The 18,346-nt window shown below is 50.9% G+C and overlaps 1 protein-coding gene across 1 annotated transcript in view; it reads right to left on the bottom strand.

The window, feature by feature from the left end:
* Window positions 1–304: 304 nt before the first annotated feature.
* uhrf1bp1l (UHRF1 binding protein 1-like) overlaps window positions 305–18,346 on the bottom strand; it is a 42,619-nt gene continuing 24,577 nt past the window's right edge. Inside the window, exons 10-21 of the mRNA XM_036517895.1 lie at window positions 16,973–17,137; window positions 15,222–15,334; window positions 14,670–14,811; window positions 13,550–13,743; window positions 11,701–13,160; window positions 9,718–9,866; window positions 7,963–8,129; window positions 7,207–7,357; window positions 4,838–5,094; window positions 4,317–4,425; window positions 3,890–4,062; window positions 305–2,467 (exon numbers count right to left, since the gene is read on the bottom strand). Of these exons, the coding sequence (XP_036373788.1) occupies window positions 2,330–2,467; window positions 3,890–4,062; window positions 4,317–4,425; window positions 4,838–5,094; window positions 7,207–7,357; window positions 7,963–8,129; window positions 9,718–9,866; window positions 11,701–13,160; window positions 13,550–13,743; window positions 14,670–14,811; window positions 15,222–15,334; window positions 16,973–17,137 (3,218 nt within the window). The 3' untranslated portion in view covers window positions 305–2,329. The remainder of the gene's footprint in view (window positions 2,468–3,889; window positions 4,063–4,316; window positions 4,426–4,837; window positions 5,095–7,206; window positions 7,358–7,962; window positions 8,130–9,717; window positions 9,867–11,700; window positions 13,161–13,549; window positions 13,744–14,669; window positions 14,812–15,221; window positions 15,335–16,972; window positions 17,138–18,346) is intronic.

The following is an 18,346-nucleotide window of genomic DNA, read 5'->3' as shown; positions in this document are numbered from 1 at the left end:
GGGCCTACCGAGAGAGGCACTTGGGCTTTTGGGGAGAGGATCACTTTGGTCCAGATGAGAACAAGGGGGTATCTTCGTATTTCATAAAACGGGGTACAGGTTCACCTTCTCGTGTTGGGGGCAGGGCGCCCTCAATGGGGAGCAAGCCACTACTCCAGACAGAGCCACACACATTAAAGGATCTCAATCACGGATACCTCTCATCCAATCCCGGAGCACCGTGACACACCCACACATACTCCTCGCATCCAGGTGCACCCAGGCATTCACCGTGGGTGGCGGCTACACATATTCGTCAAGATTCACAGCTTTCGGGCAGACATCTGCCGGCCAGGCGGAGATATCTGTGCGGCCTGTAAAACCGCTCGTTCCGTGTGAACGCCGGACATGTATATGCCAGGACAGGCACAGCAACTGACGATGTGCCCAAGGGTTGAATCAACAGATCCAGTCCCTCGTTCTGACTCCTAGAGTGTACGTAAGAGCAGCGATGTAGATGTGCAACTCCTCCTCAGACTTTAAATACTGCATCACTGACCTGGGGACAGCTCCTTCTCTGCACCATGTCCTGCTTCACCAGGGCAATCCCTCTATTGAGCCTACTGTCCTGCTACACCCCAGTGATAATCTACCAAACATAGTGTGTTACACTACTGTGCACATGGTCAGGCTATACCAGGGGGTGTAATGCGTAATGTGTAGGGTTCCTGTGGGTTTGTGTGAGCGTCCGCAGGCACCAGAGCGGTAGCATGGCCACTCTTCAAGTACAGGGATCAGTAATGTTGAAGCTAATTGCTTTTGTATTAGCGTTTAAGAATTAAAAAAAAAACAACCTTCAATCACAATCTACGGCCAAACCATCTCCTTAGATTCATCATCATATGTAAAAAAAAAACAACAAAAAACAGCTAACTTCCTGTGTTCCATTCTATAAGTGAAGTGCGTACACTATAGATCCCGCTATACCTTATACACAGGACAGCCGTGCATAGACTGCACTTCTGTCTGTGAAAAACTATACACATAATAACGCATATATACAAGAGTTATAGAAATATATAAATGCAGAGACATCGGTCAGTGTTCTCTCCTTATTGGAGGAGCTGACAGCAGATGCCAGTGTCCTCTCTCCGTATTGGAGGACTACTGATAGTACACTCCAGTATTCTTTCTCCTCCTTGAAGGATTGGATACCACATGCCATTATTCTCACTCCTCATTGGAGGACTGATAGCACACTCCAGTATTCTCTCTCCTCACTGGAGGACTGACAGCACACGCCAGTATTCTCTGTCCCCATTGACAGGATTTCCATCACCGAGCAGTTATATTTACAGCAGTTCAGATAAAAAGGTGCTGCACTGATAAATCTATGTCTATGTACACTTACAAAAATAGCATAGAGATGAGGGTGACTTGGTATTGGAGGGAAACCTCACTTTTTGGGGGCACTAATTTCTGTATTAATGTATAAAATGAAAATGATAAAGGTTTGGATCTGTGATACTATGGAGGGAATCCCATCTCATGTATTGACGTAAGGAAATTAATTCCATTTTGTGTATTAATGTAAAGAAATGAACCCAGTCTTGTGTCTGTTAATGTATTGAAATGTCTGTTAGAACTACGTGTCTCCACACACACACAAACACGCGGGCGTGCACGCACGCAAGCAAATACACTGCCTAGCACCTAGCACTCAGAACTATGAGACCTTTCTGGAGCACAGACTGCCCATTAATACACTACCACTCATACTTGAAGCGCAATTCATTAAGAGCTAAATACTTAAAAAACAATAATACATGATACATTTAGTACAGTGCAAATTGTCTCCTTTAAGAAATTAAGACATTCCGTGTCACCACATAACCCACCCATGTGATTAGACACTACACAGGTATGACAGTGGTGTCCGCCTCTCCCAAAACGCGAAGAGTTCACCCACCCCGTCAACCCCTCCTGGCCCCCCTGCAGGCGCCGAGTCTCGGCCTACTCCTCCCAAACACAAGGGGGCAGCAGCGGTTTTGAAAAAAAAAGTCCCAGCACTCGCACAGACATCCCTATACTGCAAAAAAACGTAATACGTGTATATAAAAAAAAAGCAAGAGATTAAACGAGTGACACCGCCACCTCTGACAGTCTCATGCTTGGTTTCCCGGTCTCGGGCAGACCGCGGTTGAACCGTGCTGGACCGTGGCTGAACCGCAGCGGGATTCTGCGTTTGATTGGCGGCTCCTGGTTGTTCGGGGACGTCCCGGGTGACAGGGAGGGCTCAGGCCGGTCCCCGGCTGCGGCCCCTGGTGGTGGGCCTCCGGCTGCCCGGTGCTCAGTTGCTGCCTCCAGGGGCCAGTCTCAGACTCTTCATGCGGTGCAGCAGCGAGTCCTTCTCCATCTGGGCCTCGGCCAGCGCCATCTTGGCTTTGGAGAGCTCCAGTTTCAGACACTCGTTCTCCTCGATCAGCTGCTGCAGGAAACACAGGAAACACAGGGACAGAAGGCGGAGTGTCAGTGAGTGTGCCAGAGACACAATGACTGACAGGGAGAGAGAGAATGTCAATGTGCCTCTGTATATACGTGTGTGTGTGTGTGTATCCACTGTAGTCTATAAATGACCTGAGAGTGTGTGTGTGTGTGTGTGTGCGCGTGTGCGTGCGTGCAGCCACTGTAGTCTATAAATGACCTGAGAGTGTGTGCGTGTACGTGTGTGTGTGTGCATCCACTGTAGTCTATAAATGACCTGAGTGTGTGTGTGTGTGTGCGTGCACGCGCATCCACTGTAGTCTATAAATGACCTGAGAGTGTGTGTGTGTGTGAGTGTGTGTGTGTGTGTGTGTGTGTGTGTGTGTGTGTGTGTGTGTGTGCGCGCGCGTATGTGCATCCACGAAATGCTTGTGAAAGCAACTTATGAACTCAGAAGCACCAGGTGAATAAAAGCGTTCAGTTCAGTCACGGCACAGCGGGTAATTAAGTGATTCTTCTCAAGCAATAACATGTACAACCAACATTTTGTCAAATAAGCTGCCTTCCGAATCACACAGCTTTGTGCCTTGCAATGTCACAGTAATCCCGTCGGTAATCTTAAAGCAACAGCTTTTGTGTCCATAAAATGTGGCAAATTATTTTTATATCATTTGCATTAAGTTATCATTTCTGCATTAACTGTCTGGCATGTGCTTTCTTTGCGATTTAAAAATCCTATTAAAATACGTGAAATGAATTTCAGCTCGTTCTATTTTCATTTACAAAGCATAGGTAGTTTTACACAGCGCTCCCTGTACTCCAACCAAAAGCTCATTTCATCTCCCCACACAGGCCTCCGAAACGCCAATTTCATAAAAAAAAAATAATAGCTGCAGGAAGTAAGGAGTGTGTCAACAACCAATCAAAGTTAATTATTAGGTACACTTACGTTTACATTTATTCATTTGGCAGACGCTCTCATCCAAAAAAGTGCGTGCGGTAGGGTTAGGCAAGTAGCCGAGCAGATACTGAATCATTAGCACCGTGCTCGCAATGTAGTGTCATTGTGGGAAGCGCTGACACAGAAGGAGTAAGTGCTGTCATAAGGGGAACAACCATCGACTACCACCACTGATTTCCAGCGGCTGAGGGGTGCGTGCTTCAGGACTCATGACATATGAGTCGAAACCAGGTAAAGCTGGCAATTGGTGGCTGCAGGACTTCACAGTGACCAATAGAAAGTGACTATGTACACTGCTTAAGAGATAATGTGAATGGAGGCAGTGGGAATTTTGCTTGTACAGCACAGGAGTACAGTACTACTACAGTACAGGACAGTAGAGCTCCAGTGCTGGAGGGGTGTGAGGGGGTTCAGGAGAGGTACAGGACTCCGTGGGCTGTGGTTCAGGTGTTGCGGGCTGCTCACCTGCTCTTTGCTGGATGGGGTGGGGACGGGGGGTGGAGGAGGAGACGTCTGCGTCGACTGGGACACGCTGCTCGCCCCCCTGGGGGGCATCTCGGGCACGGAGCTCAGCTGGGCCTCCTTGACGTCCTCCGTGTGCTTCTCCCTCTCAGGCTCCGCCCCCGGGGCCTGGGTCACTGTCCGGGAGAGAACAGAGGGGTCAGGGGTCAAAAAGCAGACAAAGAGGGACAAGGGTCAAAGAGAAAGACTAAAAGGGCCAGGGCTTAAAACTGAGGCCAGAAACAATAATTAAAGGACGCCACAATAACAGGGCTACAGTGGTACTCAGAGGGGATTTCTCTTGATGGAGGAGCAGGAATCTAGAGATGGGATGTCATAGGGTAAAGGGGGGCACTGAGGTAGCAGGACAGGGTGCAGGGGGGAGACTCACCCCCTATGCAGAAGGAGCCGTCGTCCTGCCGGTGAATCAGCAGGTTGTCGATGTGCAGGGTGATGGGCGTCGGCTCTGGGTCCGAGGGGTTGTCACGGGGACCGTCGTCCTACAGGGGAAAGCGGAAGGCGTCAGCACGCTGTAGTGTAATATGACGCGGAAGAACTGAACACACTCCACCCCCTGGGTCCTCTGCCTCAGCCAGACTTAATGAGCCTTAATGAACAGCATCATTGCAACATTATTACAGCCGTAAAAGTGCACTGCCTGCAACACACAAATCACATAGGCAGCAATTGGCTGGATATGCAATTTAATCTTAGAAAAAGGCTGGAAACATAGACTTCTGAAACATTAAGGGTCAGCTTTTAACTATACAGTCCATTTGGAAACAATGGGAGACCTGTGAATGTGTATGTGTATTCCTGTGTATTTGTGGTGTTTGTAGGTGTATGCATGCGCGTGTGTGCGTGCGTGTGGGTATCTGTGCCTGTGTGGGTTCGCGCGCGCTTTCCCCTCACCTTCAGGTTGACGTGCGTGTCCCTGACGTTGATCCTCATTGGCAGGACCTGGGAGGCGGAGTCGTCCTGCAGGAAGTGGCCCAGGTTGCGCAGGGAGGACATGAGGAAGTCAGCGCTGAAGTCCTGCAGCCGGCACTGCAGGAAGCCGCTGTGCGCCGCCAGGGGCGAGTGCGCCGCCGCCCGGGGCCCGCTCTCCAGCCTCACCTGCACCTCCGGGCACGGCTTCCTGTCCACCCAGGCCACGCCCGGGCCGGCACCTGCGGGAGGAGGGGAGAGGCGGGCGGCCCGTCAGTAACTATGGCAACGGAAAAAGCCGCCAGCATCAATCCTACTAAAAAACAGAATCAGAAGTACTTGGACATGTAATATATGACTGGGGGGGTTATGGGGCATGGCTAGACCATTGATCACAAAGCAATTTCTCTCGTACAAAACAAATGGGCTGTATGTAGCTGGGAAGTGCGGACACAGACCAAGCAGCACTCCCTGCATGCTCATAGACTTGATTTGCCACCACCTCCTCACATGCTGCTAGCAGTCTGGTGATATTCATTATTTTACATGAAATTTACTGGTTATCAGCTAACGTGTTTATGATGCAATAACTCTTAATCAGAGTGACTTCCAATCAGGAGTTCAGTACCCATTTTACACAATATCCATTCTCACACAGTATCCATTTTACACAGTATCAATTCTCACACAGTACCCATTTTACACAACATACATTCTTACACAGTACCCATTTCACACAATATCTATCTTTACAGAGTAGCCATTTTCCAGAGTCACTATTTCACAAAGCTGGATCGTATTGGCGTGAACTGCACTGCACATGTTAGGGTCTGTCCAGCATACAGTCTTCAGCTGAGACATCCATTCCCTTAAGCCACTACTTTGCACCACTGCATAGCCGCAGTGTGAACACTAATCCTCCCACAGCTTCAGACATAAACATGCTGAAGCAGGACAAATGTGTGCCGGGTGAAGGCGGAGAGGGAGCCGCCGCGGTCAGATAACGCCTTACGGCGCCTTTCAAACGCTCTTTCACAGGCGTTTGCACTTCTAATAGCCAACCCCTGCCGAGCTTCTGAGTCACATTCCAACTCGCCATTGACTTCTTTTTCCGGGGGTCACGTCTTATCCCGAGTTAAAAGTACAAATTGAAACTAGATTGGATAATTACTTTTTTTTTTTCCACGCTCGTAACAGAAATCTCGCACCGTCCGCGGCTGAATTCATCTAAACGTACGGGGGGGGGCAAACAAAGGCGTGATAAATGTTTCCCGAACGCAGGGACCCGCTGTTAATTAAATTCTGCTGAGAGAGGGAAAGAGAGGGGGGGAGAGGGAGGGGGGCGAGGCTCTCGTGTGCAGATTGGAAGGTGGGGGTGGGGAGTTGGTGGTGGTGGGGGGGAGTCAGAGCGTTTCAGACTCCTGGATTCGCGGTCCCTGCTGGCCTGTGAAATGGACCCCGGGAGAGCACGGTGAGACGGGTCTCTGTGTTTAATGAGGCCGGGAGAAGAGCAGCACGCTCCATTAGGGTCAATATCCCCATCCTCACAGCGTCAGCCGAGGAGGGGGGCGTGGGGAAATTACACACACACTGCAGATATTAAAACACATGCTAAATGCAGCTCCGTGTCTTTAGATTTAAGACACTGGGTTTTGTGCCTTCAGTCAGGTTCAAACAGCATCTTCAGGCAGTCAGATCTTCAGTGCGTTTAAATGCCCCTGTATGGGTATTTAAAGGCAGGAAGGAGCTCCAAACTGACTGCTTGACTCTTACCCAGACTGTAGCTGCTGAGACACTGTATGTCTGGAGAGTGTGTACCGTGACAGTGCACTTGATATAGAGCGTTTGACTCTCACCCAGGCTCCGGTTGCACAGGTATTGTATGTTAGGAGAGTGTAGTGGGACAGTGTATTTGACGCTGAGCGTGTTTGACTCTCACCCAGGCTCCGGTTGCTCAGGTACTATATGTTAGGAGAGTGTACTGGGACAGTGTATTTGACGCTGAGCGTGTTTGACTCTCACCCAGGCTCCGGTTTCTCAGGTACTGTAGGTTAGGAGAGTGTACTGGGACAGTGTATTTGACAGTGGGTGTGTTTGACTCTCACCCAGGCTCCGGTTTCTCAGGTACTGTAGGTTAGGAGAGTGTACTGGGACAGTGTATTTGACAGTGGGTGTGTTTGACTCTCACCCAGGCTCCCGTTGCTCAGGTACTGTAGGTTAGGAGAGTGTACTGGGACAGTGTATTTGACAGTGGGTGTGTTTGACTCTCATCCAGGCTCCCGTTGCTCAGGTACTGTAGGTTAGGAGAGTGTACTGGGACAGTGTATTTGACAGTGGGTGTGTTTGACTCTCACCCAGGCTCCGGTTGCTCAGGTACTGCCGCACGCTGACGTTACCCAGCTGGGTCGGCACCACCTGGCCGACCTGCAGCGACACGGCCGCGTTGTCCCCCTGAACGTCCAGCTGGCCGCACACAGAGTGGACCTTCAGCACCAGCACCGACACCTGGGAACACACAGTGGCTCCGCTGTTAACCCTGCGTCTCCTCTACACACTCACACCAGACCGTGTAACTGAACAAAAGAAATGTACATGATGGGCCACAGACAACAGCCATTTCTGCTCGTTACTGTGTTTGTAGACACAGAGATCAGAGTATTGAAATTATTTAGTTACAGACTCTGTAGATTAGCTAGTATAGTTAGACATTTAAAGTAAGTACTGACTAACTGATTCGTTCATTTGCTTATTTATTACCATGAATAGCCAACAAATGGCTGAGGTACTTGGGTGAAGGTCATTACTAAGTATATCCTTTTTACAGTGTAAAGGTTATTAGCAGCTACAGCTGTAAGTAAGGTACAGGTTATGACTTGGTATTTTCTATGTTTCTGAGCAAACTTTATTATCAGGTCTAACTACATTACAGGGTAAAGGTTAGTATGTCACCGTGTTACAGGGTAAAGCTTATCTGCAGGTGTACCAGCTTTTTTGGGTAAACATTATGAATAGGTTTAGCGTTTTACAGAGCAAAGGTTGCTGCCAGATCCCCTGTGATTCAGGTGAAAATTTGTGTCCGGATAACAGTTTTGTGGGGTAACAGGTCTTACCAGGTCTTTGGTGGGCTCGTCAATGCTCTGAGAGGTGGCGCTGACGGTGTCAGGAGAGACGCCTCCATCCGTGTTCTGTCCCAGGGCCTCGTTCGCACTCTCCGCTCCGCTTTGATCGCTCGGCACGTCCTTGAACCCCGATATCGAGATGTCGTCCCCGACCCCGTCTGCAAGAACGAGCCACAGGTTCTCTCATTCCGTATCCACACGACATCTTACCGCTCAAAAAGCACAAATATAAAGCAATAATAAACATCATTTTACTCCTAGGAAAGTATGACACTGCTGTTATGCCACCACATTCCATTCAAATACGGTCAAAACAATGCTTGGCTGCCACTAGAGGGAGCGCTAATACTGTCATGTTCCATTCTGATACTGTCACAATTAGCATAGGTGCCGTCACTTGGATGCCATTAGAAACAGCCTATACGTCAGATTTTGTTCTGCTTTCCATCAATACCCACTCTGATACTGTTTTATGCTGCTCTGGTGCTTTCCCATAGGACCTCTGCTGTTACATCCTAACGTCTGACACAAGCTCTGATGTCATCATATCCTGCTTTTTGACATCATTACATTCCACTCTTGCACTGTCACATCCTGCTCCCACACTGCCCCATTCTGCTCCGATGTCATCACATCCTGTTCTGGTACCATCACAGACAGCTGAGATGTTTGCAATGATTTAGTGCATATTAATGCCAGTTTAATGGAACTAATAGTGAAATTTTAACGCAACTAAGACAACACTTAATGAGTTAGGCAGGAGTCAAGTAAACACTTTACTTGACTATTTTAATGCGATTAAATTCTTAGTTGCGGTAAAAACAATCACAGTAATATATGCAGAGTACTCTGTTGTTACTGGTATTATTGTAGGCCTATTGAAACATAAACAACTTAATTATACTTTTCCAGTTTTCATGTATGTCTTCGATAAGAGGAGAAACAGCATTTTCTCTGATAACAACATTACTGATGCTAATGCTAGCTGGCCCATAAAGCACTCATACTGATGACTTCTGATTTCCAACATGGCCAGTCAAACAACCAGGAGGAAGGAGCTGTGCAAAAGTATTAGGCCTGTGGCAAAGAAGAACATGTGCTAACGATGGCTCATATGGGTATAGCTACTTCACTGAAATGAGAGTAGCAGGACAAGGGACAGGAAGCAAGCCACTTTGTAAGGTTACTTTGAGGCTAAACCCTCTGGCCCATCCTATTTCCACTGTTTAATCAAATCATCCATTATTTACATGTAAACTGGAGTATCTGGGAAATGCCTCCTTATGTAGACATGTAACTGGCTTAATCACACTGTCTAAATCGCAATATTGACAATAATCACATTATTGTGGTCATGTAAACGTAGTCACTGTGACTCGCCACTCTGAAATGGTCACAAAGAGAAAGACATACACATGGGTCCTCATGTCATGTCCACATAATCCATGTGCGATGAAGAAAAAAAGTTCTCAACGATCCTTCCGTTAAACAGTTAATTTTATTTTAGTTTTATCGACTTCAAGTTTAATAGTGCTCTACTCCCACCTAGTGGTGAAGACCCAGAGGAGATTAGTTGAAAAAAAAATATATATATATCTACATAAAAATAAACCCATGCCTCTCTATGTGTGTCTGTCTGTCTGTGTTTATGTGTGAATGTGTATGCATGTGTGTGTGTGTGTGTGTGTGTGTGTGTGTGTGTGTGTGTGTGTGTGTGTGTGTGCGGGCAGATGGGGTCAGTGTTACCTCTGTCCTGGAGGCTGTAGGTGTCGCAGTCCTCCAGCAGGTAGCTGTCGATGGAGATGTCGTCCAGGGAGCGGAGCGAGGGACTCTTCTTCAGGTTCTTGTAGGACACAGAGAAGCTGGACTGAGACCTGTCCCTCAGGAGCCGTCCGCTGTCACACAGGACACACAGAAAGACAGAGCATGAGGTGACCATGACTGTGTGTGTGTGTGTGTGTGTGTGTGTGTGTGTGTGTGTAGGATCTCTCACGTCAGCTGACCACTGAATCACTCCTCTCTCCTGCTCTGCAGTGACACTTTGGGGACTCTCTTCTGCGGAGTGACCTTTTCTGTAATGCCATTTCAGCAGACCTTTGCACTGCTGCCCAGGACCGGCACCACAGCATTGCAAACCTGCACACGATCTCACACTACACGACTACACCACAACACAGTGACTAATGGCTGGAGATCAGGCACAGTCGACCGTGCCACCATGACTTATGGCTGGTGACCAAACATAATCAACTGCTCCAACATGACTAGTGACCAGACATGGTCATCTGCTTCACAGTGACTAACAGCTAGTTACCAGACACGGTCGACTGCTCCACAGTGACTAATGGCTAGTGACCAGGCACGGTCGACCACAGCACCATGACTAACAGCTGGTGACCAAACACAAAAATCCGCTCCACTATGACTAATGGCTAGTGACCACACACGGTCAACTGCTCCACAGTTAAAATGGCTAGTGACCAGACACGGTCGACCGCTCCATCACAGGTAATGGCTAGTGACCAGACATGGGCACAGACACAGCTGGCTGGGTGTGCTTACAGGCTGGATAGGGAATAGAGGGACGTGGACCTGCTGTTTTTGGGGCTCAGCGTTTCACACACCAGTGAAAAACTTCCTTTCCTTTAAAGAGAGAGAACACACACTCGCCTGGATCTGGGGTGAAGCATAATAGATGCACAGGTGCGCAGACTCACAAGCTCACAGACGCACAAGCTCACAGACGCACAGACTCACAAGCTCACAGACGCACAGACTCGCAGGCTCGCAGACTCGCAGCCACACAGACTCACAGATGCGCAGACTCACAAGCTCACAGACGCACAGACTCGCAGGCTCGCGGACTCGCAGCCACACAGACTCACAGATGCGCGGACACACAAGCTCACAGACGCACAGACTCGCAGGCTCGCAGACTCGCAGCCACACAGACTCACAGATGCGCGGACACACAAGCTCACAGACGCACAGACTCGCAGGCTCGCAGACTCGCAGCCACACAGACTCACAGATGCGCAGACTCACAAGCTCACAGACGCACAGACTCGCAGGCTCGCGGACTCGCAGCCACACAGACTCACAGATGCGCGGACACACAAGCTCACAGACGCACAGACTCGCAGGCTCGCAGACTCGCAGCCACACAGACTCACAGATGCGCGGACACACAGACTCACAAACAGACTCACAGAAAGACACAGTGACACAGACACACACACAAAACACTCACTCACAGTTTTCACTCCTGCCAAAAAAAGTGCCTCAGTGTTAAAAACGTATTGGGAACGGCTGAGGCAGCACTCTGAAGCGTGGGGTAGAGTAAGCGCAGTAAGCGCATAGCGTTTCACGCGTCCAGCTCAAATGCAGTTCTGGGAGCCGACGCCAAGCCATTTTGTCTCAGAGTGAGAATTCGTAAGCTTTTGCCAAATAGCTGTGAGGGGTATGCATTTCAGAGGCAAAGTTTACTTACTGGACTATAATAATATTACCTTAATATAATACATTTAGTAATGAATTGGATTCTCACAAAGTATTACAAATATAAGCTATAATAACAGGCTGATTTACACTGCAATATAATATACCCTATAAAAACTGAGCTGTAATAATATAACTACAAGTAGGATACGAGCGATAACAACAGACTAATATGTAATAATACCATTTTCAGCACAATATAATTTGCAATAACAGGAGTGGAAGCAGTACCTTGACACAGACTGGGGCATTCTGGCTCCTGGAGGCTTGTCTTTGCTGTCGGCCATGTCTTTACAGACCGGGTCAGAAAGGGGGTCTACTGTCACCCCCTTCTGCTGCAGCCCGAGGTCTACAGCGGGCTCCTGCTCCTCACGTCCCCCATCTGTCCCAGAGGGGGGGTCCAGGGGCCCCTCCCCAAAGTCCTGCTTCTCCTCCGAGGGCTGCCTCCCAGCAGCCTCGGCCCCCACGCTCTCCTCCCCGTCCGACTTCTCCAGGGAGGCCCCGAGGGGCCCGTCGGGGGAAGAGGAGGAGGCGGGGCACAGGGGGGCGGGGCCCTGCAGCGGCCCTCCCTCGCACAGCAGCTCGTCCACGGAGCTGGGGACGGCCGCCGCCCCCGCCCCCGCCCCCACCCCCTCCAGCGTGCCCCGGCTCTCCGAGGGGGACAGGTCCGACCCCAGGGGGCTGGCGTTGCCCGTCGGGGTGGCGTCAGGCTGCGGGACGGGGCGCAGGAGCAGGGCCACCTCGGCACTCTTCAGCAGGATCCCGAGGCACATGCCGAAGGGCCGGGCGCGGGGGCGGTCGCGGTCCTGCCGCTCCCGCTCGGGCCTCCTGGCCCCCGCCTGCTCCACATCCTGCTGCAGCGTCTGCTGCAGGCTCTTGACGGACTGCTGCAGCCGCAGCAGGAAGATGTACTGCTGGTGGCTCACCTGCACGCCCAGGTGCTTCTGCACGTGCACCAGCACCTGCACGTCAGCGTCGGCGGGCGACGAGGAGGGGGAAGAGGAGGCGGGGGAGGGGGCGGGGCCGGGGGCGGGGCCGGAGGCGGGGAGGCTGTCCAGCGAGCGCGGCTTGCGGATGCCGTTGGGCCCGGGCGGCGCGTCGGCGCTGTAGTACTCCTTCAGCAGCCTCTTACGCTGCAGCCGGCTGGCGGTCTCCGCCGACTCGCTGCGGGGGACGCCCGCGGGGGGCGCCAGCGCCGCCGCCCGGCTCGCCGCCCGCAGCCGCTCCTGGTGCTGGGCGTAGCGCGCCGGCTGGCACGCCCACACGGTGAGCGGGAAGGAGTCGACGCAGGGCACGGGCCGGCCCCGCCCGCTCCGCATGCCCTCGTAGTCCACCCAGAACTGCGAGAAGTGCAGCGCCCACAGGTCGGTGGCGGCCGGCGTCTTGAGGGCGTCGGCGGCGAGCGCCGGCGCCACCAGGCCGCGGTAGACGTCGTGCAGGCGGGTGTCCTGCTCGTGGGCGTGCCGCTGGAAGACCGGGTGCAGGACGGAGAAGCCGCTGCCCCCGCCGCCGCTGCCGCCCCGGCTGAACAGCGCCTCCTGCTGGAAGTCCTGCAGCAGCGCCTCCAGGCTGGACCGCGTGCAGCCTGTGGAGTGGCGCGTGTTGGTGGCCACCATCTCCGACGTCTGGATGGACACGGAGCGGGGCAGGTCCGGGTGGCCCGACAGCTCCTGTTCCGTGGGTACCACCAGCTGGGGGGGGACACAGACACGCACAGGATCAGCTGGGGGGAGGGGGGTCACTAAGACGCTCTGAGCTCAGTAAAACACTGTGTGGAGAAGCTGGCCAACACCACTCACAAAAATGAGCAGACCAGAAGCCCAAATAATCAAAAAACAATAATGAAATTTAATAATCATCAAAAAAACACCAGACAAACACTGGGGGTGGCAGTGTAGCACAACGGCAATTACCACTTCAAACAATTCACCTGTATAGAACGAAACTGACCAATGAGCTCAATTATTTAGATGGCTGGAAATGGAAAACAACGATCCTTAGACAAGTGACCGAACAGTTTTGGGGGAAAGGTAAAGGTTCTCTCCCTCACAGGCTGGCCACAGGTCGAGGGAGGGCCCACCTTCAGCATGAGTCCGTCCACCCTGATGTCCACGTGCTCGTCGGGCTTCTGGGAGTCGTTCAGCTTGTACAGCTCCATGAACTGCTCAAGGCTCTGCCGCAGGTCCAGCGCAAACTGGTTCAGCCAGATCAGGCTGCGCGGGTCCAGCACCAGCTGCAGGGCGTTCAGCTGCACGTACAGGTTAGGGCAGGGGACTGCAGGGGGGAAGAATAACACCGTTACGCATCTCACAGGACAGGGGACTGCAGGGGGGGAAGAATAACACCGTTACACATCTCACAGGACAGGGGACTGCAGGGGGGAAGAATAACACTGTTACACATCTCACAGAACAGGGGACTGCAGGGGGGAAGAATAACACCGTTACACATCTCACAGGACAGGGGACTGCAGGGGGAAGAATAACACTGTTACGCATCTCACAGGACAGGGGACTGCAGGGGGAGGAATAACACTGTTACACATCTCACAGGACAGGGGACTGCAGGGGGAGGAATAACACCGTTACACATCTCACAGGACAGGGGACTGCAGGGGGAGGAATAACACTGTTACACATCTCACAGGACAGGGGACTGCAGGGGGGAAGAATAACACCGTTACACATCTCACAGGACAGGGGACTGCAGGGGGAGGAATAACACCGTTACACATCTCACAGGACAGGGGACTGCAGGAGGAGGAATAACACCGTTACACATCTCACAGGACAGGGGACTGCAGGGGGAGGAATAACACCGTTACACATCTCACAGGACAGGGGACTGCAGGGGGAGGAATAACACCGTTACACATCTCACAGGACAGGGGACTGCAGGGGGAGGAATAACACCGTTACACATCTCACAGGACAGGGGACTGCAGGGGGAGGAATAACACCGTTACACATCTCACAGGACAGGGGACTGCAGGGGGAGGAATAACACCGTTACACATCTCCCAATAGGTGACAGGGGACTAAATAGTAAGGGCAAGAAGTACTGGTACACCCTTCACACATTTATATAGGGAACATCAGGGGAATTTATACCACTGTTACACCACCTATAGGTCCGTCACTTGGCCGGCCCATTATGACGTCACTGTGATGTCATTATGATGTTTCACAGAGCACTCTTACTGGGGTAGTCCTTGCCATCAGGGAAGTAGTACTCTGTGAACTCCACGTGGATGGCGGGCATCTCCTGGGGCAGGTACAGAGACTTCTTGTTGCAGGAGATCATGGCCTTGGGGCTGGAGCGACGCTGCTCCGCTGTGGACACCTAAATACGGGCACCCCGCACGCACACACGCACACACAAACACACACACAAGCATACACACACAGCACGGGCAGAAAGAGGAAAAACACATGTCAAGAAGAGAGAGTGTAGTGGGGTGGCGTCATCTCAGGCACACAGCATCTATACAGCGAGTGCTGAACGCAAAACCTTTCTTTGCATTTATCATACAACATCGCCACCCCTTTAACCCTAAACTGGGAATCGCCAACTGTACATTAAGCTAGTCTCACTGCAACATCCTCCACACTCACACAGGGGTGCTGAGTCAAGACGAATGTAATCCATTTGAAGAGGAATGTTGGCTAATGACAGACTTGAAATCTCGATGTCTTGGGCTGACGGGCTGAGCCCATTGGGAGCCCAGTTTTGACTCGGTACCTGGTGCGTACCTGGTAGATGCTGAAATCGGCCATCCTCAGGACGATGGAGCTGGACATGAGCTGGGTCTTGGGGGTCTGGGCGGGGGTGGAGAAGGTGCTGGTAGTGGTGGTGGAGATCTTTCCTGTAGAGGAGGACCGAGGAGAGAGAGAGAGAGAGAGAGAGAGAATCAGTGTTCACCCCCTCATCCACCGTCTGGGGGAGGGGGGTTAAGGTCACTCCCAACCGCACACCAGAGAGGGTACCTGGCTCAAGGGAACAACAGCAGTGCCCCGCCCGCGACTGGACCCAACAACCATCCGGTGCAGAGTCCAGTTCCCTAACCACTACGCCACCCTGCTGCCCTAAGAGAGGGCGCTGAGAGACTGGGGGACAGAGAACCCATCATTACCAGCCGTCCAACACCAACACGCGTTTGACAACACTATTCGTTAAAAGTGTTCATAACGAGCGAGCAACATCACCAGACATCAATTTTACAGCGTTTCCTCTAGCAATTTACGGGCGTGGCGCAGTGCCAAGCCTGAACCTGACAGCACCTCGCTTGTTGAGCTGGGGTATTTAGAGTTATTGGGAATCTGGACTTTTATATTTGCTTACGGTTTGCAAATGCGCAGCACACACACTAGGAAGTGAATTTCCCACCACTGAATTTAACAGTGCCACTGGAATTCACATCCCTATTAGTGTCTTGTGTTGTTGATATTCACATTTACATGGCATGTGTCATTTGTATTTACATTTAAGTCATCTTTGTTGATTATGTTTATATGTTTCATTTTGTCCATATTTTTGGTATGTGACTGTTTACTTAAATAGTGTGTCAAGTAAATACTGTTTAAGAGGAGTTGTTACTCTTAATATTAACAGTGTTATGGTTTGAGACTACTCTTCCACACCAATATTTCTACCTTGTCCTTATAGTTACAAATTTTTCCGTCATCGCCCACACTGAGCCAGGCCTGTTGAATATCCTAGAGGAAACACTGATAGTCTAGGAAAGAATGATGTCACTCTAACAACTGGCATAGCAACAGGTGTCATGAAACTACATATCACTCAAACACCATTTACAAAACTACTGGTCCAGAGAAAACCAAACACACTAATAGCGCCAAGGTGATAATGTCTGCTGCTACAAACAGAATTTAGGAGCAAATTCACCACAGTTCATTAGCTTTTATTTCTTCCCAGAATGCACTGACATACCACAGTAAAATGAATAGTTGGCAGAGTACAAACTGAGTGAGGCCCGTTTACTGGTTGCTAAGCTCGTCGTTGAGACATACTATGGTAATGAGGAAATAGCTTTATTACCATGAAAGGCACTTGAAAGGCAATTTCCAGATCCAGAAAGGCACTTGCAGCTACTCCCGCAACATCTTCAGGCTGTCATTAGGGTGAGCAACTGTCTGTGTTTGGCTCTTGTAGTATAACTACTGTGGGGGGACACCCACTTTCCTTCATGCTGTGTGTGTGCGTGTGTGTGTGTGTGTGTGTGTGTGTGTGTCTACCATTTTGTGGCAAACCCCATGGAGGTGAGGTGGTAGACTAGCGTGTGTGCGCGCATGTGTGTGCGTGTGTATGTGTGTATGTGTGCGCATGTGTATGCATGTGTGTGTGTGTGTGTGTGTGTGTGTGTGTGTGTATATGTGTGCGCATGCGTGCGTGTGTGCGAGTGTGCGCGTATGTACCGTGCTGAGGTGAGCCCTGTGGAGGTGAGGTGGTGGACTGGTGTGTGTGTGTGTGCGTGAGTATGTACCGTGCTGAGGTGAGCCCTGTGGAGGTGAGGTGGTGGACTGGTGGTCCTTCACTGCACTCTTCAGCATTTCCACATTGGCCTTGAACTCGTCCAGCAGGTTGCGGGCCCAGCTCTCCCGGGACTTAGTGGCTTCACTGTAGTGCATCCAATGCAGGCAGCTGTCACCTGAGAGACACACAGACACACAAGGGACTACATCTAACCAAATGACTAAACTCATTACCCTTCCCCACCTGCCACCCATATCAGCATACTCACCACACTCTGTGCCAAGTCTAACCCACACTCTGTGTGCTCCTAAAGCAGTGTTTCTCAATCCTACTCCTGGAGGCCCACTGTCCTGCATATCTTCTATCTATCCTTGCTCCAAACACACCTGATTGAAATTAGTGCTCTTGCTCTTGATTAAATCAGGCGTGCCCAGCTAATCAAAAGTGCCACTGACGGGTTCAGTCAGGGAGGTAGAACAGGGAAAGATGGAAAACGTGTTGGGGGGGGCCCAGGAGCAGGATTGAGAATCAGTGTCCTAAAGAACCAACACTTTCCGTGCTCCTAATGAACCAACACTCCTCGTGCCCCCAACAAACCCCACTGTCAGTGCTCCTACCGACCAACACTCTCTGTGCTCCTAATGAACCAACACTCTCTGTGCTCTTAACGAAGTGCCCCTCATCAAAATGAACCTGCTCTTGCTGCCAGCTCCTCGTTCTCCTCCTCCTCTCCAGGTGAGCCAGCGCTCTCACCTGAGCCACAGTCTGCCTCTGTCCAGCATGAGAGCAGAAACCGTTACTGGCTCACAATCCCAGAATGCAGTGATCACAAAGACCCCTGCAGACACCACAATACGACTGTGAAAGTGGCAGCAGGATGCTGTTGTAACATCTACCTGTTCTATAAAAGGGGCAGCATGACGCTGCTATAATGTTAACCTGTTCTATGAAATAGGTAGCGTAACGCTGTTGAAAAGTTTACCTGCTCTGTGAAAGGGGTAACGTAACACTGTTGTAACGTTTACGTGTTCTGTGAAAGGGGTAGCGTAACACGGTTGTAACGTTTACGTGCTCTGTGAAAGGGGTAGCGTAACACGGTTGTAACGTTTACCTGCTCTGTGAAAGGGGTAACGTAACACTGTTGTAACGTTTACGTGTTCTGTGAAAGGGGTGGCCTAACGCTGTTGCAACGTATACCTGCTCTGTGAAAGGGGTAGCGTAACGCTGTCGTAACGTTCACCTGCTCTGTGAAAGGGGTAGCGTAACGCTGTTGTAACGTTTACCTGCTCTGTGAAAGGGGTAGCGTAACGCTGTCGTAACGTTCACCTGCTCTGTGAAAGGGGTAGCGTAACGCTGTTGTAACGTTTACCTGCTCTGTGAAAGG

This window comes from Megalops cyprinoides, chromosome 23 (assembly GCF_013368585.1).
Source record: "Megalops cyprinoides isolate fMegCyp1 chromosome 23, fMegCyp1.pri, whole genome shotgun sequence".
Lineage (NCBI taxonomy): Eukaryota > Metazoa > Chordata > Actinopteri > Elopiformes > Megalopidae > Megalops > Megalops cyprinoides.
The sequence above is the reverse complement of the archived record's forward strand: the minus strand, read 5'-3'. Positions and strand labels throughout refer to the sequence as shown.